Here is a 22,279-nt window from a genome sequence, read left to right as displayed (position 1 = left end):
AGATATGGTGTTTGGGTTTACCACAGTTTTCATCCTTTCGTTCTGTTTGTATACTCTCTTATAACGACAACGTTGATTTCGAATATATCTCAAGTGATCTTTGGACGCTATTTATCTTTTGTAAGGAGATCATTCATTCATGCATGTATGTACAAGTTGAATACAGTCGGAAACCTTGATACTGTACAATATACCCAACCGGACGATCCTGGCCTTACGATGATCACGACGGTCATGACGGTTACCACTTTGACTGAGTCCCGTTGTACCTCATATGTAATCCTGAGTAATTCTCTTTCGTAGCGTCCCCTACCACTTTGACAATTCCCGCTACGACGCAATGCACAAATCAGCGACTGTCATTCCATTTCGCTGTGTAATGGATATCCCCAGATGGTCGATGCAGGTAGAACGGGAATGGACATATTCAAACTCACCGACACTCTCCTCGACGGTTGTCGGAGCTTTCTCCATACCTGACCATTTGGCTCCTCTATCTCCCATGTCCGTTTGGACCCACCCCGGACTGAGGGAGAAGGAGATGATGGAGGGTTCTTCGAAATGCGCGTAACGGGCCTATCATTGTAGGTAGTCAGTAAACAAACACCAGCCCACCTGGATTATCATGTGGAAGACTGAAACTTACAAGGTAGTTCATACAGCACTACAATCAATCAATACGCAGTCGTAATTAGCACCTATCCCCCTTTTTATGATGTCGAGGACGATCGACACAACTCACCTTGGTGATTCCATACCCCGCATCCAACTTATCAGGCACCCTGTCGATTATACTGGCTCCAGAGGACATCCACACGAACTTGCTTCCTTCTGGCATTAGGGGTACGCAGGCTTGGAACAGCGCTAGAGGGGCGAGGACCTGACGATGCGACGAAGAGTCAGTCGTGGTGATGGAACTAGACACAATGTCCTTTCGTAGATGGGGTGTTACATGAGATGATGTATGACTCACATTGATCCTCCAGTGTTCTTCGAAAGAACCTAGATCTACCTCTTTGAGAGCACCGAAACAATCTCCAATAGCTGCGTTGGCAATTGCCTGAAGGGTTCATCATCAGCTTCAGCATATCATTAATTCGGTGAACATAGAGGAAGAGCATGTGACACTTACCAGATCAATCTTATCGATCCCCTGCGACTTTAACTCTTCCATTGCCTGAATCATTCAATCAGTATCATTATCCGACCACCATCTCGAGCAAACAGCTACTGAACCCAACGATCAACCCACCTTCTTCTCACTCCCCACATCTCCGGAATCTATCCGGACTTTAACGACCTTCACTCCCTCCGCTGCCTCGATCTCAGGCATACTATCCGGCTTCCTCAATCCCAGAACCACAGTGGTATTGGCCTGTTTGGCATAGGCTTTGGCTAGACCTAGGCCTATTCCTCGATTGGTGCCTGTGATAAGTACGGTGGGCATGGTGGTGGATATATATCGATTGGTGCCAGTTGAGTTAATCCTGAGTATGAGTCTAATATGGTACGCTTCGATCAATGGTAATTTTTATGCATGCGATCGCAACGATACAAGCAACACAACCTATATATAGAGGGATCTCGAGACAGACTGGTGACTCCCACCCACATGATACTTTAAACCGGCGCCGATCATCCCGGTTCCTCCACTATGTACTATGAGCGTGCGAGTGTGCCTAGATTCCAGTAACTCAGATCAACCGTAGCATTGTAATCTGCGATGAATGCAGATCGGTTCATAAGCTGTAAAGTGAAACACGTTTTGTACGATATACTATCAATAGATGCTTTTCGTGTGCATATATGCAAGTGTTCGAGAAGGTCGATACGTCCAATTTGATCCCGCGCTTCTTGGAGAACAGCATAGGATGGAGGAAAATAATAAAACCGGATAAGATTTCAGATGACTATGGTATTCTCGAGGTGATTTCCCTCGACGGGCCTTTTGGTCTCATTTTACATTAATGGATATCACGATATTGATATTGGCGGATAGTCACGATATAGGAGAACATGATTATACTACTCTGGGGGACTGGAACGATGCATAAGCCGAGATAATGGTCGGTGAAGAAGGAATGGAAGAAGGGAGTACGTATTTGCCACTGTGCCACCTTAGGCTCATGTCATGGCAATGAGGCAATGGGCAGTTCTGGTAGGTACGACCTATAACAACCCATCCATGTGTACGACGATGGTCAGTATAGTACGCCCATCACAGGGTGCTGCTTTCTTTCGATGACCTCCTACATGCCACTCTCGTATGTCAGAGTGTGATGAGCAGGGACCGGAGAGTGTGATGAGAAAGCCTGCAATGCATTCTTGATAAATGATTGAGTAAAAATGGTACAACTATTACTGATTCCTGAGAGTGGTCCACCCGCTGCGATCTGTGCCATGAGTGATCTGTCACACCGGTTTCTGAGGATTCGAGGGTTCTCTCCGTTTTATGATCTCGACCTGACACCAAGCAATCACCACTATCAGCACACCTCTCTTCCTACATTTATAGAGGTGAACCGTCAACTCACATAATTCCCAGGGAACCACCCCACCCTCCCATCCCTTGTTCTACCTCTCCACCACCCCACGTCCCCAGCACCAGCCCCACTGGCTGCTGGACGCTTCTCAATAACAGCCACGATCTCATCTCTAGCCAAATTCAACTCCCATTCCTCTGATCCCTTGAACTCCCATTTGGCTCTGGCAAACTCCAACTTCGTCGGATCTATATTCCCATTCGCATCTAGTATATTTCCATCGGTACCATTATTCTGTATCTGCTGTTGTTGAGAGGCGATCAGAAGTTTGACTAAGCGATTCATCAGGTATGGTAGTCCCACTGCCGAGAATAGGAATAGGATGAGAGGTTTGATAGATGGTCTACCGCCTCCGGATCCTCCGGATGGATCGGGTATAGCATTGGACCATTCATTCGCCCATCCATTCGCTCCGAACCCAACCCCAGATGTTGCATTCTTCGATTTCTTCCCTTTCAACCAATTTATGATTTTCTTGCTTATTCGCAAGATGGAGAATACACCTAATACCTGACCGAGATATGTTTTGAGCGAACCCAATTGATCGGCCACACCGACCATGGCGAAGAATGAGGAGTGTGTGGCCATGTATGTTGATTCTATGAGTTGGGCGAGGGAGGTGAATGCTGTGACTAGGGATTCGAGGACGGCGAATGCGGGGGCGGTGGATGCTTGTAGGGAGGATGTGAGGGTTGGGTAGCCCTGTGGTAGTGCGAGAATGATATGTTAGCTATCGATGCCAATCTTTGATGAGAGAGTCTCTCGAACATGAGCAGGGACATGCAAAGATCGCGGTCAGGGAATAGTATAACCATGTTATTTTTGGATGTGAAGAGAGGATATCTTATAGCCCATTCAGACCATGTTGTCATTTGACTGGAGACAGATATACCGCTCACTCACCTCGCCTGGACCACCCATCCCACCTACACCATACCCGCCCATCCCATACCCTCCCATTCCGTACCCTCCACCGAACCTATTCATCCCGCCATACCCCCCATACCCACTATATCCTCCGTATCCACCTCCATACCCAGTCATTCCGCCCATGCCGCCGTAGGGTGACATTCCGTATGAGCTGGTATATCTATTCTGAGCAGCGTATGGTTGGGTCGTAAGGCCTGTATGTCGAAATGATCATTCAGCATCCTTGCCTCGTATATGCCAGTGCGTATGTCCAGGTATGAAAGATTATCGGTGGGAGGAGATTGGACTAATCGCTATCAAGGGTTACGTATGGTAGGGGTTGATGACTCACTACTCCCACCCAGATCACTAGGTCTATCAGGCAGCTTGGGCGCAGAGCTACTACTACTAGCTTGTAGGGCATTATCGAATGCTGATGTTGTTGATGTAGATGGTTTTGAAGATGGTCCAGCTTCGGAATTTGATACGGGGACGGCGGAAGTGGGTTTGCTCTCCCATGGTTTGGGTCTTGGTGGTAGGGATGACATTGTGTACTAAGCAGCTATCCTAGGTGGTCGATACTATACAACCTATAGCTGTTGCAGATTATGAGCCTAGATGTCGAGAATTGATTGATGAAGAAGGAACGAAGAAGCGGTTGAAGATGAGTGTTGAAGATATGTCGTAAGTGATCCGGAAGTTGATTGACATGCTATTTACCGGTTGCCAGGTTCAGTCTGTCTCCTTCATTCTCCTCTCTCTTTCTTCTTTCCGTTTTGTCACATATGGACATGTCATCCATTGCATAGACATACATATAAGACCATATCCTATGCTAGCTCTACTTCGACTTCATGCATGAGGTAAAATGGCAGCGACTAAAACTATGGATCACCCCTTGGCAACATCCTCGCATGTCAAAATCCCTGCACCGAGATTGAACGTAGTCAGAGACCCCTCAGGAAGGGTAAGACAGGCTGTACGAGGTGAGTCCGTCGTCTCTCTGGTACATGGTCAGACTATGTCTATTGAATGCTCTGTACGTCCTACAGATGGCTGACAGCTGTCATGTGTGCTCGTAGATAACAACGTATCGCTCCTTTCGCGACTGCAGCATAAAACGGATCTACGAAATACGGATAAGAACAGACTGACAAGCTTGAGCTGGTCAGCTATAGAAGGTAGTTTGGAGGTGTTTGAATGGCTGTTATTGGATTATGGACATGATGATCAGGAGTTGTCGAGGGTGAGTGGGTCGTCCAAGACGGAAGGATTGGTGTGGTCTCAACATGCGGCAGAAGGGTCTTAGGTCGACATGATACCAAGACTGGAATAACCTATCATCATGTACAAAGCACTTCCTCAACTTATTTGTACTGATACCACCTTGACTATATCCACAGGACGCAGACAACAACACCCTCCTCCATCTCCTCGCATCCATCCCCTCTCTCTCAACCTCGCCATTCAACCACCACCACTCCCCCTCCGTCTCTTTCCCCGCCAAAATCGATTCAAGATCCTACGAGCAGAAATCCAACATCTCCCTGAGAATGACAGAACTGTACTTCACCCTCTTCCCCTTCCTCCTCGACTGGTCCAATTCAGGTGGGAAAACTTCATTGCACGTCGCAGCCCAATGCGGGAATTGGCGATTCATCGATCTCGTCTGTTCACTCGGTGCGGATCTCACGCTCACAGATCTACAGGGGAATACTCCACTGCACTATGCGAGTGCATGGGGACATTTGGATACTATTCGAGTAATCTTGGAAAATAGCGGGCGGTCGGGGAGTCTGGTGAGTATAAGGAATTTTGAGGGGTTCACTGCGTTGGATTTCGCATATAACGCTCAGGTCTTGGGGGAGATCCAAAGTATCCAGAGGGAGATATATCAAAGGAGGAGGGAGGAGAGGTCAAGGAATGATGGGTTGAATGAGAATGGGGGGAGGGTCAGATCAACAAGTATGGGTAGTTCGGCTAGTAATTCCAATTCCAACGTGAATAGCGGGAGTTACTCTAGTCAACCTGGGAGATATATCGATCAGAGCCAGATCCATCAACAACCGTTACCTCCCTTACCTCTTCCTGTTCAAGGTTTAGGTGAGAGATCAAGTAGTTTACCGATGTCCCGCCTCGATTCATCGTCTTCGCAGCATGGCGGTACCCAGTCCAATACCCGTGGTGAACCACCAACCAGACCTAGTATCCCTCATTCATCGAGCTCTCAGAGATCGACCCCCCAAGGAGGGGGGTTATCGGCACCGGCCAATCCTCAAGCTGTACTTGGTCGACCTACACCGCCATTACCTCCTGCCACGCTCAATCCACCCAGCACGGCCGACCCCAGTGGGAATGGTAGACCTTCAACCAATAGATCTCCTTCAATGCCTACTTCGGGTAGTACGGCTGCACCAGGTGCAGGTGCCTCGCTTATGAAACCTCAGGGAAGCGAGGTTGGATTGCCTATACCTCTACCCAGGGAGGGTGTCATGATGGGTTCAGTGATGAGACGAGCTAATTCTGCTCAGACGGGTGGAGCGGGAGCGGGGTCGATGGATTTCAGTATGAGTAGGAAGGATAGTAGGATATGAACGGAAGTGTCCTTGTATATCGACGGATTATTCGAATATAGCGTAGACTGTTGTAAGATATGTATGTTATGTACGATTCACCATGACGCATCATACTCTGAGGAACGTCACTTCCTTCCCCTACAACTGATAGCACGCGAGGTTCTTCTGTCGTGATATACCAGTATGTCTTGCAACATGGATATTCTGATACATAGATCGGATACGCATGAACGTGTTACAAGTTATACATACGCCCTCGCATACACAATAAGCCGATACTAAAATGCTTGATCTCTTCCAACTAGATGATTACATCACTCGGCATCACCCCATCAGGTCTAGCCTGACACATCTCTACGAAATCATCAGCTAATAGCTTTCTTATCTCGCCAGCTGACTCACCACATCTTCCATGATCCGCCAAATTGACAAACGTGCACACTCTACACTCCCATCCTGACCTCTCATCCTGCCTGACCCTGTCTTCATCGGGGGCATCAGGCTTTGTATCCTTCTTTGAGGAGAAGGCATCATCAAGCGATGTTTGTGATGATCGAGAGGTCGGACTTGATCCGAGGGTACGTCCCTTGCCTTTTGTGGAAGAGGTTGAGGATGATGCCATACCCAGAGCTTTTAGGCGTTCTTGTCGCACCATATCTAAACCAAATCCAGATGTAGCTTTAGCTTTGGCTTGTTTGGTAGGTGTGGCTTTTTCGATATTCGTTATTGTAGGTGATCGTTCTCTCTTCACTCCTTTCGATGAGACCTCTTGTTCTCTAGGTATCGGTGGCGGGTTTATATACTCTTCCCATCCTCCCCTCAACCCCTCTCGTTCATCTTCATCCATCTCATCCTCCATTTCCTTCTTCCTTTGCTCTGCCCCGATATGAGGGTCATCTACCTCGTCTTCCTCGTCGAAAATGGGTTTAACATCTTCCTCCTCATCTTCCTCTTCGCCATCTGACAACTTGATTAGGGGTTTGGTATCGCCTGTAGAAGGTCCAGTTAGAGCTCGAAGACGCGCTTCGGCAGCTTGTGCTCGCATCTCTGCAGCAGTTTTCGATTTTGCCCTACAGTTTCAGATCAGCTTAACACCCTTCTGAATGTTTCAGCAATATGTATATGTATAAGAAGAGAGAGCTTACACTTTACCTCTCGTGCTTCCCTCTTTCCACCACGGATTATCCTCCTCCCACATCTCACCTGCTCTCTTTCTCGCTTTTGTCTGGCTCATCCCTTGATCCAGGAACACTTGAGTCATGTCGTCTAGGTAGGATTTCCGCTGTTCTCTATCTTCTCTCGTTATCTCTATATCAATTGCAAAGATGAGCTTCTCCTGTTCTCATTCAACAAGATAAGAGTATTATGTTTATGTGGAATTTGGTGTACTCACGCCGACCACCATCCAACCTTGATCCACCTTCGCCCATATCCGCATTATTCCTCCTCCCTGCTTTGCGCACATATTCCGTCTGTCTACCTGATCGGTGTGACGCTTCTCCTTTCACCATTCCAGGAGCACGAGTGGATCCGGGTCCGCGAGATGGTCTCTTGGCTTTACGAGCGTCCCTGAGCACGACTATGTGGGTGAGCTACGGAGATGATGCTCGCTGAAGCTGATGAAAGCTCACGAAGCGCTAACACCACAGATATATTCCGGAAAATCAGATGCGCCTGTTGTTGGAAAGGGTATCAGCTGGTTCCGCTATCTGCAGGGCTCTGATCAACTGACGGTAACCCTCCCCTCCCATCCTCACACTATCCCTTAACCTCTTCCCATCAGACCAGAAACCTGTTTGAGGTGTTAGTCGAAACGTGTTATATGAGAACGTGAAAGGTGTACTCGCCATCTCCGTAATACCCTCTTGCTTGAAGACCTCTCACATCAGCTTTGATATCCGCCATAAGCTAAATCCGAGAGCATGTCAGCATATACTATGTATGGTTACAAACATGGGTGGACCCACCTTCTGGAATTTAGGACCATGGTTCATTTGCTAAGACCGAGATAAGCTAGTATCCTTCGCCTTTGTAGTCCCAGTTGCTCTCACCTCGATATGAGCCATCTGTACAATCAAGTAAGCTGCCTTTCGCCCGGACGAGTTACTGAGCTCACCTCATGGCACATGACTGATATTATATATGGCATCCTGAATCAATTCATACGATCAGCTGCATGCCAGGATATCCGGTGACCGGCGACGATCAGCTCACGGTAAAAATCGACCACTTGGTCCTCTCAAGACCAGTTCTATACTCTGCATGACATGAGCTGTCCTGCCTCTCGTAAAGACGTTGCAATCGAAGCAACTTACTTGTCCATGATTCCAATTCCTGCCTGCGAACTATCACAAAGCATTAGTATTCTGACGACGAGCTTATTTCGCAGTAAGACACTTCACAGATAGATGTACAAATTGGTCGATGAGACGGAATACAGGAGATGAGGAACACTCACTACTCGATTGAACTCTGCTTCTTCTAGTGTATGCACCTGCATAAACCTCTCTCTCATTATCGTCCTCATCTATCGTTACCGTCAGCTCATCATGGATGGAATCACCGCCCCAATGCTAGCTTACCTGAGCAGCTGCAAGGGCGATTAGCTAGGTCTCACGCACTTCAGCGATCAATCTAGCTCACCAACGGCTTTCAACATATCTTCTGCATCCTACATCCATTATAAACAATCAGCTTAATTTCTTGGCTCCACAAGGTGAGGCAAACTGACTGTATGATCCTTCTTATTCCTCAAGGAACGAATGAAGATCACGTATCTACCGCAAGTCTGATCAGCTTCATAATTTACGTTGTAATGAGATAAGCTGATCGAAGCGGATGCCTACGGGTTGGGATTGGCTTGACGCTCGTTCAGTCGTCTACGATTTCAATTGGACATGAGTCAGCTATAAGTTCACATACGCGTGTTGGGTGACAAGAAGCTTACAGCTGTGGAGCCTGCATTATATTTAGCTATTCCAGCTATTCGCCGTTGACTCTCGATAAATATGCTCATATAGGTAGAAGACATGATTGAGAATGATGAACAGGAGAGAGGGTTGTTTTAACGATCCAATGGTCTACCTCCACTTTGGCTCGGGCCCTATCAAACATTAGTTACGAATACGCGAGCGGTTGACTGGACTAGTACGATTCATCTCTATTCCGTGCCTGTTACATTACAACTCATTCCTAATCTACCATTACAATTCGAGCCTGTATTCGACACTCCTCGCTATACAAACTGGGTTCACCAGGACTATCACCGTACGAACTGTCCGAATCCCCCAATCTTCAACATCAATCTCTGACTTCTCTTCACCTTGTCCAATGCTATACCTTCTGAGATGAAGTGCCAGATACGGATCCTGAGTCTGACACGGGTATGGAACCAACAGTGGGCGATGATCTCGATGATGTTGAGCAAGTAGTCGAGTAATCAACTCCATCTCCATCTCCATATTCCCTCTTAGCCTGCTCACTAGCAAACTTCGCGGATCCCAGCACATCCACCAACTCCACCGCCGTCTTAGCTGTCCCCGGCTCATCTCCTACCTCCCCCTCACCTTCAACCATTATACTAATCGCCGAATCGGGTGGAACCTCCCTCAACCGCTTCGAATTCTCAATAATCGCTCTGATAGCCGCACCAGCACCCTTCTTATCTTTGAAAGCCTCTACTCTAGGGTATCTCCCCTTGAAGCATTTCCTCTGCACCAATTTCTTGTACCTGTTGCCTACTCCGCCTGAGAACGGCTGTATGGAATTGAACGGGTGGTATTTGTACGGTTCCGTCAGTGATGGGAGTTGGGGTAACGCGCTGAAAGGGGGTAGAATGGGTTTCTGATGGATTAGGCCTGGAATGAAGTCGTCTGGTGTCGCATGTGGGTGACGACGCGATATGTGGGCCATAAGAGAGGGGAATGAGGGACCTTCGAATAGGCAGTCTGCGGTGTGCGATTATGTTCGTGAGCAATTCTGAACTATCATTTAATAGCGCATCACACCGAACAGGAAACGGGCTGTATTTACCAAATGGACATCTTGCTGAGAACGCCCCCATGTGCTCTACCAAGACGTGTGTCTCGCATTCATCCCTTGTCCAGAACACGCCGTTACATCCTTGCCATTCGCATGGCATCCTTGTAGCAGACACGCATGAAGGATGGAGATGCGAGTGATGCATGTGTTTTTCCAGTGTAGCCCAAGAATTGAGCCGGGCTTGACAACCCTTCCATCCGCATGGAGTCGGTCTAGATGAAGGAGAAGTATATTTCTCAGCTCAATGGTGCCTGCGGAGTATGTAAACACAAGTCAAGACGGTCGAACTGTCCTGTCTTCTCCTTCGTCTTTGGGCGATACGAACACAAACATGAATACTCACCGAGCATGTACGAAAACCTGCAACTGAATCCTCCTAACCTTCTTATCATGCTCTTCCTTCTCCGCTTGTTTTTTCTGCGCATTGAGATGTTCCTGTCGAACAGCCTGGATAGCTATCAACTGTTCCTTCCTTATCCTCTCGGTATTCTCGAGGGCAAAATGCTGTTCGTGATCAATTAAAGGAACGGGAACAGGAGGTGGCCGATGCCTTCCGTATGACTTGGATTGTACTGGACCTGAAGTACTTTCGTTTGAGTGTCGATGATTCTTGGATGTACGAGCTTGTAATTTAGCTTGAGCTAGGAACTCGGCCTTGTCAGCTTCTTTTTTGGTATATTTGGCATCGCGTTGTGCGCCTCGGGAGGGCTGGTATCGACCTGATTGTGAGTTCGAGTTCGAGTGAGAGTGCGAGTGTGAGTGTGCATGAGGATGGTATGAGTTCGACTGGGGTTTGGGGATAGGAGGGTAGGGTGCGAGTGGTTTGGTAGTGTATGGAGGCGGGGGTTGGGTTAGGATCGATCGGTTGCCCTTCTTACGGTAGTGCGAAGAGGAAGATGAGATGGGTGGGTATGGTTCGTATCGGTTCATATTGCTTGTTGGTGTTGGTGCCGAGTAGTGAGGTGTAGGTAGGGGTGGTACTATGTGGTCCGAAGTATCAGTATCAAGATTAGTCGTGCTATCTTATCCAACCGTATAGGAAAACAAGATAAAGAGGAGAGTCCAGCTATATACGAAGTAAAAAGAAGAGGAACGAATGAGTATGAGTATGTATCTTCTCTTCCTTTATCATTTTTGTGTATATGCGTGTTGTAGAATGTTAGTTCCTCAAAGGGAAGGTACAGAAGATACAAGATCCTTTGTGAGTGGATTTGATCGGACCTCAAAGGAAGGCTGGGTTGACCATACCCCCGAGATGGGTAAAAGATGGAAGATGGTTTCCTCCTCTGATGTACCTCAATAGGATCGACTCTGACTTGATAGGATTGTGTACCCGAGAAAATGGGTGGCAAGAACTCGGACAGAAAACTCGTCTGTTCGGTCATAGGATGATGGCCAGAAGATTAGACGAAGCAGGAAGGAAGGAGGAAACGTACTCACAAGTCAGATCGGACCGTATACTCTGGTTCATCATCACGTTCGGAATGGGCAATCGATAAGCATAGGATGGCTCGTATGTGAATAAAGGGCGGAGATTACTCATGGTGAGTGTCGTGTACTGTAGAAAGGGAGTAATCGTGAGGAGAGGGTATGCAGATTGGGTCAAAGTGGTATATGTTAGATGGTCAGTACGAATGAGTAGAGTAGGTTGTCTAGTGTATCGATAGAATAATATGTAAAATAGAAGGAAGTCGGACTGCGATATACCTTTATATACCCTTTCAGCATCGTCTACTTCTGTAGTCTCATGACGGAAAGATTCGCTGCTACAACTGGGCACGGTACTACCGAAGAGGAGGGATCTTCTGAAAGTATTCCGATCCTACTTGCGTTTGCTGATCGATGTCTGTCTGTGGCTTCGGACTCGGCCAGCTCGATGTTGATTGCTTGGCGTTCGTTCTCCGAGAGGGAGTTTTCGTCTGACCCTGAAGAGGAGGAATAAGAGCGTTTAATTTGTCTGTTCAGGCTGCCAGAAGGGAGGTCTGTACATCGTCGAGGCATCTTTGTAATTTGGTTTGGATAATGTACCGGATCAAGGTTTATGAGGGAGGGTTTTGGGTAGGTATACTGGGAAGAGATCGGAAGGAGTATGACAAGGATGAACAATCCTCCATAGAAGAGCTCGTACCAAGGAGGAAAGCTTTTCCGATATTTACAAGAATTGAGTCAATTGGAAAAAGGAATGGATTTTATCGAATTGATCTCACTGCTGCTCTAGTCACCAAACCGAGATCGTTTTGTACAAACGAGGAACAGTATCCAAACAATCCTTATGCCTATGCATATCTTGCATCTTCACATGGTCAATCACATGCTTACTCTATCTCAGATCATGACTGGGATAATTAGGATCGAGCTATCTCATCGATGCATGCATCCCACTTTGTTAGACTTACCAACAGAACTCGAAGCTTGAATGTATGCCAGTGCCACTACTGGAGTACCATAGATGTAAGATGCCACATCCAACGAAGTTTTAGATAGTTCCGATATATCCGTGGAGCTCACTCGACGCGTTAAACACGCGCAACAATAACGCTTGGACCACCATCACCACCATCCACCGACAGCAGCAAACAACGCAAAAAGGTGAATCCATCATCATCATCTTGTTGATAGAGTCTCTTTCTCCACCCTTGCTCAACTCACCTTTACGCTCTTTTACACTCTCTCTTTAACGACCTATACCTACTCCTTAACGACAACAGATAGACAAGAGTGAGTCTCGGTGCGTTATCGGAATAGTAAATGGTGATGTGCTAATTGATGAATGAACTGTTCCTTTTGAAACGCGCTATTATCATGTTTACCTTCGCATTGATCACCTACACCCATCTATCTATCCTATCACCTGTTCAACTCTATTCATCACCCTCATTGTGCTTGTCGCCACTGCCATCTCATTGAATCACCGTAAACACCGATTACTACCACTCATCACCCATTTACGCACTGATCACTCAAAATCAACAACCTCTATCTTACATTTCACTCATCTCGTTCTCATCCTCTTCTCTTCACCCTCTCACCCCCACCCTTAACCCTCATTTCTTACTTCCTTCACTTCCGACTTACCAATCTCCTAAATCCACCACCACCTCAACATGACACGTTCAGTGCGAGAGATTGTTCACCTTCAAACCGGTCAATGTGGTAACCAAATCGGTGCCAAGTTCTGGTGAGTCTTCAATCACCCACTATTCAGTCAGAACGGCCTCTGACAGACGGCAAAACAGGGAGGTCGTCTCTGAAGAACATGGTATCCAAGCCGATGGCTCATACAAAGGTACCACCGATATCCAACTCGAACGTATCAACGTCTACTACAATGAAGCCGCCGCTGGTAAATACGTCCCCAGAGCGGTCCTCATTGATTTGGAGCCTGGTACCATGGACTCTATCAGAGGTGGTCCATTAGGTAGTTTGTTCAGACCTGACAACTTGTGAGTGCACCGTCAACCTGATCTTAATTGCTTTTGCTTGATGCTTATATGGATGTGTAGCGTCTTTGGTCAAAGCGGTGCTGGTAACAATTGGGCAAAGGGTCACTACACCGAGGGTGCAGAGCTCATCGACTCGGTTCTCGATGTCGTAAGACGAGAGGCTGAGGGATGTGACTGTCTCCAAGGTTTCCAAATCACCCACTCCCTCGGTGGTGGTACTGGTGCTGGTATGGGTACTCTCCTGATCTCCAAGATCAGAGAGGAATTCCCCGATAGAATGATGTGTACCTTCTCCGTCGTTCCCTCTCCTAAGGTAAGTCATCGACTGTCCCGGGTGCGCTCAAGTAAGCTGACAGGCTATGTTGCTAGGTCTCTGATACCGTTGTTGAACCTTACAACGCTACTCTCTCCGTTCATCAATTGGTTGAGAACTCCGACGAGACCTTCTGTATCGATAACGAGGCTCTCTACGACATCTGCATGAGAACCCTTAAACTCAACACCCCAACTTACGGTGACTTGAACCACCTCGTCTCAGTCGTCATGTCCGGTGTCACCACCTGTCTTCGATTCCCCGGTCAATTGAACTCCGACTTGAGAAAACTCGCCGTTAACATGGTTCCTTTCCCTCGTCTCCATTTCTTCATGGTCGGTTTCGCCCCTCTCACCGCCAGAGGTTCAGCTTCATACAGAGCTGTTACCGTTCCTGAGCTCACTCAACAGATGTTCGATGCTAAGAATATGATGGCTGCTTCTGATCCTCGACACGGTGTGAGTGTGTCCCCTTTGTCCTTGAGCGTGGACGTAATGCTGATATAATATCCTAGCGATACCTCACCGTTGCCTGTTACTACCGAGGTAAAGTCTCCATGAAGGAGATCGAGGATCAAATCCAAGCTGTTCAAACCAAGAACTCTGCTTACTTCGTCGAGTGGATCCCCGGAAACATCTCTGCTGCTCAATGGTGAGTATATCCACACATTCCAAAGAGTTTCAAATTTCCTCTAACGAGTATAATTACAGTGACATCCCTCCCCGAAACCTCAAGATGTCCTCCACCTTCATCTGCAACTCCACCTCCATTCAATCCCTCTTCAAGCGAATCGGAGAACAATTCTCAGCGATGTACCGAAGAAAGGCTTACGTCCACTGGTACACTGGAGAAGGTATGGACGAGCTCGAATTTGTGGGTACAAATCATGAACATATAGTATACATGGATGGCCGGGCTAACCTCTCCATCCACTCTCATAGTCCGAAGCCGAATCCAACTTGCAAGATCTCGTTTCCGAATACTTGCAATACCAAGAAGCCGGTGCTGACGATGAGATGTACGGTGATGAGGAGATCCCCATCGAAGAGGAGGAGGTATAAACCTACACCTAGTCCACCTCCTATCTCTTACCCTTTTCCTCGCATGTTTATAATGCTTTTTACGCGAATACTCTTAGAAACAATTCTTTTCTATTTGTCCCACTCTAGAACATGTTTTGATCTTCTTTGGTTTCGCTTTCTTCCCCCTTTCCCTAAAATCTTTCAATCCGCTTTATTTCGATTGATCATTCTTTCGCCTCACCCGAAGCTGGAGTCTTCGATGTCTTTATAAAAGACGGTGTGCTGCGGTATTCCATCCCCTCTTTCCCTAGTAACGATAAAAATAACATAATGATTTGGGTACTCGTTGATGTCATGCAACGTTTCAACACCGGTAATCCCCTTACGAGGGAAAAGAGACATTATCTGTGTCATTACTAATTGTGAGAATACTTACTTATATCCCTGCTCATTCAGTCTCTATTTGAATATCGTCGTAAGATTTAAACTAAGGTCAGTCCTGACATATTTGTACCTACCTGTATTCATTTAGTCATGGAGATTGGAAATTGAAGCTGATTGCTCTCATGCGACATACCCCCTGAAGATCTGTGTGAGAAAGACAGAACACAATGACTCCTTTGTCTGTCAACTAACAAAAGAAGTACGCATAAAGGAGTTATACTGGCACAGTAAGTATGATCTCATTTTTTAGACGTTGGAATGGGGGTGGGGAGTAGATGGATGGGTATTGGCCAGATTGTCGCAAGATCGCAAAAAAGGATCTCTTCGACTTTACATGTTATTTTCCTTTGATCATTCTTCACTCATGGGTTGTAAGAGATCGAAAATAGTCTCCGAAGATACGAGGGATCAACTTGATCAATGGATCCATCCACACCATCTGTCAGAGATATATGGTATGGGATTAAGGGGAGTGGGAAAGATAGAGCTGATGGCTTTTGATTATTAATAACTGATCAAGTGGTATAACCTTACTTTGTCGCATCAATCTATACGTTTAGGTTGTCCTGCTTGACTACTCAGGGTCTGTGGTTTATCGACTGATAAAGGAGTACAACAGCGTCGACGTGATAGTAAAGGGGAAACGATAGGAAGATAATTCAGACCTGAGCAGGAAAAGATAGCTGTACGAATATTTACTACATCGTTACCGTATCAGAATAGAGGTACCTATCCTTCGCCCAGCTTTGGATCTACTTCATTTACACGATTCAACCTTTTTTCAATCGCAAAACGAATGATCAAAATGACCACCAGAGCCAACCACCTACCACCCTCGCATCACATCCCCAACCAATCCATCTCTTCTCAGACCGAAACCCACCGCTCGACCTCTCCTATCCTAGTCTCACCCACTTCACCACCCCTGGTCGCATTATCCCCCTCTCATACCAATACAAACCCCATCCCACTGCCCCATGCTCAAGCTCAAGCCCAGATTCAAGGCAAGAACCAAAATGCCAAGAGCAAAACCAGATCTCGTAAATCCCACTCACACTCCAAGAAATCTTCCACCTCCTCAACCAACCAGGGATCCCGTTTTCCCTCGTATACCTCCACGGGCGAACGACAATGCACGAATTGTTCTGAGGTCGACACGCCCCAATGGAGGGGGACGTTGTGTAATGCCTGTGCACTTTGGAAGAGGTCTAGGGGGACTGATAGGCCTCTACCTTTGTTGTTTCCTGTTAAGAGGCGAAGTCCAACGCCCGAGGAGGACGAGGAGGAGGGTCAAGAAGATGAACAGTATGAGGGTTTAATGTTGGGGATGGGAGGGAATATGAATGTGGGGGATCAGAGGGAGATCAGTCCTGCTGTTGGTGTTGGACAGGGACCAGGTCAAAATAGAAGGAGGTTCTGGGTTGATGGGAATTCTCGTAGTGTGGCAGGTGCACAGCATGTCAGAGCTTCGAGTGGGAGTGAGAGTTTTGTTGGACCTGGTCTGGGGGTGATGGGTGGACATGGGCAGAGGGGACGAGGCCATGGGAGGACCATGTCTTATCAGCCTGTTGTGAGTCTTGTTCTCGCCTATCTGCCGATTGACATGTCTGGAAGATGCACAATACTAATTGATACGTATGTTTTGTTTGGTAGGCTCACCACAGATCATCTTCCTCACTCTCCCAACCCCAACCCCAGCCATTCCCCACTCTGAACCTATCCATCGTTCCCCCTTCCTCTCATACACCACCGCCTCAAACAGGTCGCAAACAAGGTATCCACTCCACCCCCGTCTCTCCCTCGCATGCCAACCCGTTCCACGGAGACAAGCACGACAATTATACAGCAGATCTCAACGGAAACTCAGATCATACGAACAATGTGGGTCTGCAAAGTCGTATAGCAGCTATCATGTCTCAAGTAGACGAAAAGCGAAAGCGAAGGAACAGCGTACCATCACTCATGAGACGATCATTCTCTTCTCCTGGTCATACCCAGGAGCGACGAGGGGGGGAAGAGGAAGAGGTTAGATCACCGTATCTACCTTACTCGTTGGATAGGAAGGGCCCACACCAATCCAGGCTAAGCACCATACTCTTTCAGTCAGGTCGTGGGGGCACTCTCGACACCGACGAGAATGAGATCTCGCAAGATGATATGGTTGGCAGGGATAGTGGAGGAGATATATCTTCAATCATGGGAATGAGCAAGACAGAATTTTTAAGGAACGCAGAATGGCTGTATGATATACTCGAATCGACAGGGAAGATGCTACTGGAGAATGACACCCAGAGTGAAGCAATAGCGGTTGATGGTCACCCAAAACTTGACTTGATCCAAGATAGGAGATCTGAATCTCAGGGAAATGTCGGCATTGACGTCGAGATGGGCTGTGGTGCATCAAGGCATCACGGTGTAGATGAAGAAGATCATGGGGGGTTGGATATTCTTGGTAAACTCGCTGAAGAGGAATTGCGGAAGGGTAGTAGATGAAAAAAGGATCTGGGTGTCTGGATGAGTATAAGTACGAAGGAGATTAGGATACTACGTAAAAGTTCAGATTCTCGTATGTGCATACTGGGATGATATGCGAAGGACACAAACAAAAGTGTATATAGGATGGAAGGACATTCATCATGATATAGAATGCGATAAATCTTTTGAATGAGGTATCACGGTGTACGAGGTATAAAACGGTCAACGAAGGTATGAATGAATGTTAGTTTAGCTCACATGCAAAGTCATTACGAAGACCAAGAAATCTCATATTCCATTCCAGGTATCAATTCTATACAAAACTAAACAAACCTAGGCCCGACCCTTTCAATTCACTCTGCTGTAACCAGCTAAGCCAGATTCTTATCACTACAAATACTACTTGAGTCCCAACACCCGACAGGCTGTACCTACCTACCTACTTATACCCATCTTCAGACATCCTCCAATGACATCCACACTCTCCCAATCTACCTTCTTCTTCTCTTCTCCACCTTCGTTCGTCTCTGGTTCGCTGGACGAGTTGGCAGCTTGGTGTTGTCTTCCTTGAATGTATGTGAGGGTATTTCGGAAGTGCTAAGTGCATTGCAAAAACATCATGTCAGCTCGATTACCATGATTATCACTCGGAAGTTGTCCCTTCTCTTCGTATTCATACAACACCTTATCCTGCGAGAAGAGATCCAACCCACCTTAACAATCATCTCCCCCTCTCCAACACCTTCTACCAGCCCCCCCGCACCAGCCGATGAGGGATGTACATCGCCATTCCCATTCGTGACACTATCGATATTACTGGTAATCAATTCCACCAGGGAGTTGACATATTTGGGCGTGACCGCTTCTACACCTTGCTCGAAGTAATATATGTATCGATCAAGGGCATCGACATAGAGTTGGACCGAGGTGAGCTCGTCGATGCACGATGAGGCTATTCGGAGGGATTTCTGGAGACATTCGAGGACTCGTTTACCGTCTCTGAATGGGGTCTGGGGGGGCAATTGTCAGCTACGATCTCCTACCTCCTACTGAATCCTCCACGACATCAATCTGTTCACTTTCTCTTAATAGTTTCTCTTGAACCCACACTATCTTATGCCCTGCATACTCCACTCAAAACAAAGCCAAACTCACCTTATCATCCTTCTCTCTTCCCGGTACATCCCCCTGCCACCACATATGACTAGCATAAAGCACCGCCGTAGCCTGATGACTCTTCTTCAAAAGCTTACTACCATGGAGAGCAGCCTTCGTAATGAGCGTATCATAATTATCATTCCCGAACGATCGAGTAGTCTGCAAGGCAGATATAATCCCAGTGATAGCTTGTAGTTGAGCACGTGATTCCGATATGGACTCTTCGTAAATCACAAACGCTTGGACGAAGAACTCGTACGTCAGTTCCTCCAATTTACAATCATCTGATACTTGCGCTGCTAGGAGGAAGAGACGTAGGCACGTCTCGGGAGCTTCGACTTTGTGGTAGAGGATGGAGATTAGTTGGTGGATGAATTTGAAGAGGGATGACAGGCGGGTTTCCCAGTCGGATTCCTAGATGACGTGATATAAACATCAATCAATCATCGTTCTTCATTTCGTGTTTGCCTAATAAAATGTAATGTTGAGACCACTCACAACATCTTCCCTCTGCTTGAATCTCCTAGCTAGCTGAATGCCACTAGCGATAAGCGGTGGGAAAGTGAATCTGATCCTCTCGCCGCCTTCCGAGAAATGCTTTCGGGCAGTTTGCAACAGCTGTAAGTCCATCCGACGATCATCAGCTTCGCGCTTTCCAAGACCAAGCTGATCTGTGAAGGCAGTATGCTTACTTCGAATTGCGTTGCCAAATCATCCGATTTGAACAGATGAACCATCCTAGCGACCCAACCTTGTTCTTCAGCCAGTTCTCGCAAATCTACTTGTTGACCCCTTCTCGTCGGCGCTCCTCCGCCAATCGTAGAGTCCTTTTGATCCTTTACCAGTACTGCACATAATCCTAAAACACCACTGACATCTTCGGACGTATCAATTAGAGTGTTATTCTTCAATACGGACGAAACTACCGCTTGGCCGATTGACAATCTTGTGGAGTATGGTTGAACAGATAGTAGGGGTATGTAGGACGGTATAGCCAAGAGCGTCAGGATAGATAGGTATGATGTGATGGGTGCGAGGAGGAGGGCGAGGAGGTTGGCTGTGGTTGGTGGGGAGTGGAGATCGGGGCTGGAGGAGGATTATGACGTGTTCGATCAGTATGATCCGGGGAGTTATCAGAAGATTTGAGAGTGAAAAGCGAGGACTTACTTCTGGGCATACTCTATGACCTTGCCATGAGCAAATGACAAGATTTGATCTACGTATTCTAATCTATCGGGATAGCAGCTTAGAGAGAGGTTGACGAGCGAGACACACAGAGCGGTGACATCCATGATGGGTAAATCGGGTCGAGCCTGTCCATTCCATTGTATCAGCGAGATTCACAGTGTGCTGCCACAGATCAAGGCCGTCCATCCTGATGATAAATTTAGGAATAGCCAAAAACACGCGAAATACTCACCTTGATCAACTCCACGACCTGTTGCCAGAAGACCTCAAACAGCTTAACGTCTTCAGGGATACCTCTAAACTTCTTGACGCCATCTTCTTTAGGCTTCTCATCCACTTTGACCTCTTTCTTCTCTTCTTCACCGTCCTTCTTGGGCGAAGTAGAGGATTCACCGTTCTCCTTTACCGGACTAGAGGGTTTAGAGGAACTTCCAATCTTCGGTGAAGTAGCGTCTGCCGGAGGAGAAGCTGCATTCGCCCATTCATCCGCTTCTGCAGGTTTAGGTGTGGGCGCAGGAGCTTGTTCCGACTTATCAACGTCTTTACCTTTGCCCCTCCCAGCTTTGATCTTTTCCGCCAATCTTTTCGCAGCTTCCTCCTCGCCCTTCTTCTTCTCCTCGGGATCTTCATTCTCAGCCTCCCTTGCAGCGTATGCCGCCAACCTATCAATCAGAGCTATCACTATACTCTTGATGTTCACCCTTGGATGAAGCTGAGCACAGGCGCCCAAGAATGGCGTGAGAGTATGAAGGTGGAAATCGTCCGTGAATACTTGAATGACCACTTCCATTAGGTACTCCTGAGCGATCACGTCTCGACAATTGACGACCTGTTCCAAGACTGAGGGAAGGATGATATTTCTGTACATGTCCAAGTCGACGCCGTCCAATTGCGAAAGTCTGACCAGGTTTGTGCCGACAAGGATACGTAGATCGCGTCGTTCAAATTCACGCTTCTCACGTTCTCGAGAGTGACCTTGATGTTGGAGTCGAACCCAGAGTTTGTTCATTTCGATGAAGTTTGTGAGGACAAATCCGATTGAATCTTGAAGATTACCTCCTGGTCTACACACAGGCAGCAGAATCATCAGCACAAGATTAGAATGATCCCCATAGCTGTATAGCGTCATTACTCACCCATCACTCGTACCGACTGGTAAGAAATCTCTGGTCTGACCTGACAGGTAATGTCTCAGGAATAGACCCCTAGTGGGGTGCTGAACACCCCTAGACATCTCTAACATGTCTTTCATTATTTCTTTAACGGGCGCATCGGGAACAGACATGTATACTGATCCTACGGTGATCATGAGGTATAATCGAGGTACGATATTTCCGGCATACCTGAGGAACAGGTTGGTTGTTAGCAATGTTGACGTATATAGTATTGATAAACTCCCTTCGTACACCCTTCTAAGGATAACGAATACAGATATCTCAGACCTGAATGTATTCTAGTCCTCGTGTAGTCGATATCATCCTCTATTCTTCGTACCACATACCTGCCCTTATCTACCCCAACACGCCAGACAAGAAGATAACCAATACTCACTGGACCAGCTCGTACAAATCCGCCAAATGATGCTTCCCCTCTTGATGAGCTTCATACAGGTAATTACTGAGATATCTCAAGCTATCGAACACGCTCATATACAATTCGTAGTACTGCTTAGGCGATAAGCTTGATGTTCTCAACTCGGCTAACATTGACGAAGCAGCTTTCAAAGCTTCCATGATCTGATCTTGCTCTAGACATCGCTTCAGTTGCACTGACTGTACTTTGACCACACCCAGTACGTCGGCGAGAAGCTTGGCTTCTTCCACGGCTGCTGGTGTAGCCATGTTGATGGATGATTAGGCGAAAAGGAGTAGGGGTGTTGCCAAGAAGAGGGGAGTGAGAATGTTGAAATGGATTATGGTTTCTGATCCCTATCCGATAGTGAGTGTGATGACCTGGGACCTCGAGAGCAGGCAAGATGGCTATGAGGAAGTTAGTCTGATGAATGTGATATTGAGGTATAGTCTATGTTATCATCCACCACTATCACTTGTTCGTCACCTCATTCATCGCCCCTTACTACTACTGTCATACTGCTGTATGTACGGGATCCCCGCATCACACCTCTTCTTAAATGGGTTACTCGACTAAATTCAGCAAGGCGAAAGAA

The 22,279-nt window shown here is 47.1% G+C and overlaps 9 protein-coding genes across 9 annotated transcripts; 3 read left to right on the top strand and 6 right to left on the bottom strand.

Annotated features, from left to right (window-relative positions):
- Positions 1 to 241: 241 nt before the first annotated feature.
- Positions 242 to 1,447, bottom strand: I302_104402 (uncharacterized protein; the record flags this gene model as incomplete). Its single annotated transcript, XM_019189762.1, has 7 exons — positions 242 to 330; positions 438 to 576; positions 647 to 664; positions 743 to 880; positions 974 to 1,060; positions 1,133 to 1,177; positions 1,253 to 1,447. 7 exons carry the CDS (start codon positions 1,445 to 1,447, stop codon positions 242 to 244), a joined length of 711 nt encoding a protein of 236 aa, XP_019049324.1.
- A 965-nt stretch (positions 1,448 to 2,412) lies between these two features.
- I302_104401 (uncharacterized protein) lies at positions 2,413 to 4,000 on the bottom strand (the record flags this gene model as incomplete). Its single annotated transcript, XM_019189761.2, has 4 exons — positions 2,413 to 2,463; positions 2,535 to 3,245; positions 3,447 to 3,667; positions 3,805 to 4,000. The coding sequence occupies 4 exons, from the start codon at positions 3,998 to 4,000 to the stop codon at positions 2,413 to 2,415; spliced, it is 1,179 nt and encodes a 392-aa protein (XP_019049323.2).
- Positions 4,001 to 4,320: 320 nt separating this feature from the next.
- I302_104400 (uncharacterized protein) lies at positions 4,321 to 6,046 on the top strand (the record flags this gene model as incomplete). The annotated part of the gene is made up of 3 exons (XM_019189760.1): positions 4,321 to 4,438; positions 4,535 to 4,698; positions 4,856 to 6,046. 3 exons carry the CDS (start codon positions 4,321 to 4,323, stop codon positions 6,044 to 6,046), a joined length of 1,473 nt encoding a protein of 490 aa, XP_019049322.1.
- Positions 6,047 to 6,329: 283 nt separating this feature from the next.
- On the bottom strand, positions 6,330 to 8,992 carry I302_104399 (uncharacterized protein; the record flags this gene model as incomplete). Its single annotated transcript, XM_065869862.1, has 18 exons — positions 6,330 to 6,382; positions 6,431 to 7,098; positions 7,174 to 7,336; positions 7,422 to 7,597; positions 7,660 to 7,702; positions 7,761 to 7,820; positions 7,876 to 7,936; positions 7,996 to 8,025; positions 8,080 to 8,094; positions 8,145 to 8,178; positions 8,243 to 8,286; positions 8,344 to 8,373; positions 8,487 to 8,555; positions 8,611 to 8,618; positions 8,672 to 8,699; positions 8,760 to 8,805; positions 8,875 to 8,907; positions 8,976 to 8,992. The coding sequence occupies 18 exons, from the start codon at positions 8,990 to 8,992 to the stop codon at positions 6,330 to 6,332; spliced, it is 1,578 nt and encodes a 525-aa protein (XP_065725934.1).
- Positions 8,993 to 9,361: 369 nt separating this feature from the next.
- I302_104398 (uncharacterized protein) lies at positions 9,362 to 10,999 on the bottom strand (the record flags this gene model as incomplete). Its single annotated transcript, XM_065869861.1, has 3 exons — positions 9,362 to 9,975; positions 10,061 to 10,281; positions 10,413 to 10,999. The coding sequence occupies 3 exons, from the start codon at positions 10,997 to 10,999 to the stop codon at positions 9,362 to 9,364; spliced, it is 1,422 nt and encodes a 473-aa protein (XP_065725933.1).
- Positions 11,000 to 11,800: 801 nt separating this feature from the next.
- I302_104397 (uncharacterized protein) lies at positions 11,801 to 12,070 on the bottom strand (the record flags this gene model as incomplete). Its single annotated transcript, XM_065869860.1, has 1 exon — positions 11,801 to 12,070. The coding sequence occupies one exon, from the start codon at positions 12,068 to 12,070 to the stop codon at positions 11,801 to 11,803; it is 270 nt and encodes an 89-aa protein (XP_065725932.1).
- A 1,103-nt stretch (positions 12,071 to 13,173) lies between these two features.
- Positions 13,174 to 14,886, top strand: I302_104396 (tubulin beta chain; the record flags this gene model as incomplete). The annotated part of the gene is made up of 7 exons (XM_019189758.1): positions 13,174 to 13,247; positions 13,306 to 13,512; positions 13,573 to 13,825; positions 13,882 to 14,283; positions 14,340 to 14,476; positions 14,536 to 14,698; positions 14,767 to 14,886. The coding sequence occupies 7 exons, from the start codon at positions 13,174 to 13,176 to the stop codon at positions 14,884 to 14,886; spliced, it is 1,356 nt and encodes a 451-aa protein (XP_019049320.1).
- Positions 14,887 to 16,096: 1,210 nt separating this feature from the next.
- On the top strand, positions 16,097 to 17,784 carry I302_104395 (uncharacterized protein; the record flags this gene model as incomplete). The annotated part of the gene is made up of 2 exons (XM_019189757.1): positions 16,097 to 16,861; positions 16,945 to 17,784. The coding sequence occupies 2 exons, from the start codon at positions 16,097 to 16,099 to the stop codon at positions 17,782 to 17,784; spliced, it is 1,605 nt and encodes a 534-aa protein (XP_019049319.1).
- A 417-nt stretch (positions 17,785 to 18,201) lies between these two features.
- I302_104394 (uncharacterized protein) lies at positions 18,202 to 21,953 on the bottom strand (the record flags this gene model as incomplete). Its single annotated transcript, XM_019189756.1, has 9 exons — positions 18,202 to 18,363; positions 18,480 to 18,776; positions 18,922 to 19,338; positions 19,423 to 19,542; positions 19,617 to 20,010; positions 20,092 to 20,237; positions 20,345 to 21,176; positions 21,249 to 21,455; positions 21,664 to 21,953. 9 exons carry the CDS (start codon positions 21,951 to 21,953, stop codon positions 18,202 to 18,204), a joined length of 2,865 nt encoding a protein of 954 aa, XP_019049318.1.
- Positions 21,954 to 22,279: the final 326 nt, after the last annotated feature.

Source organism: Kwoniella bestiolae, chromosome 2, assembly GCF_000512585.2.
Source record: "Kwoniella bestiolae CBS 10118 chromosome 2, complete sequence".
Classification (NCBI taxonomy): domain Eukaryota; kingdom Fungi; phylum Basidiomycota; class Tremellomycetes; order Tremellales; family Cryptococcaceae; genus Kwoniella; species Kwoniella bestiolae.
The sequence above is the reverse complement of the archived record's forward strand: the minus strand, read 5'-3'. Positions and strand labels throughout refer to the sequence as shown.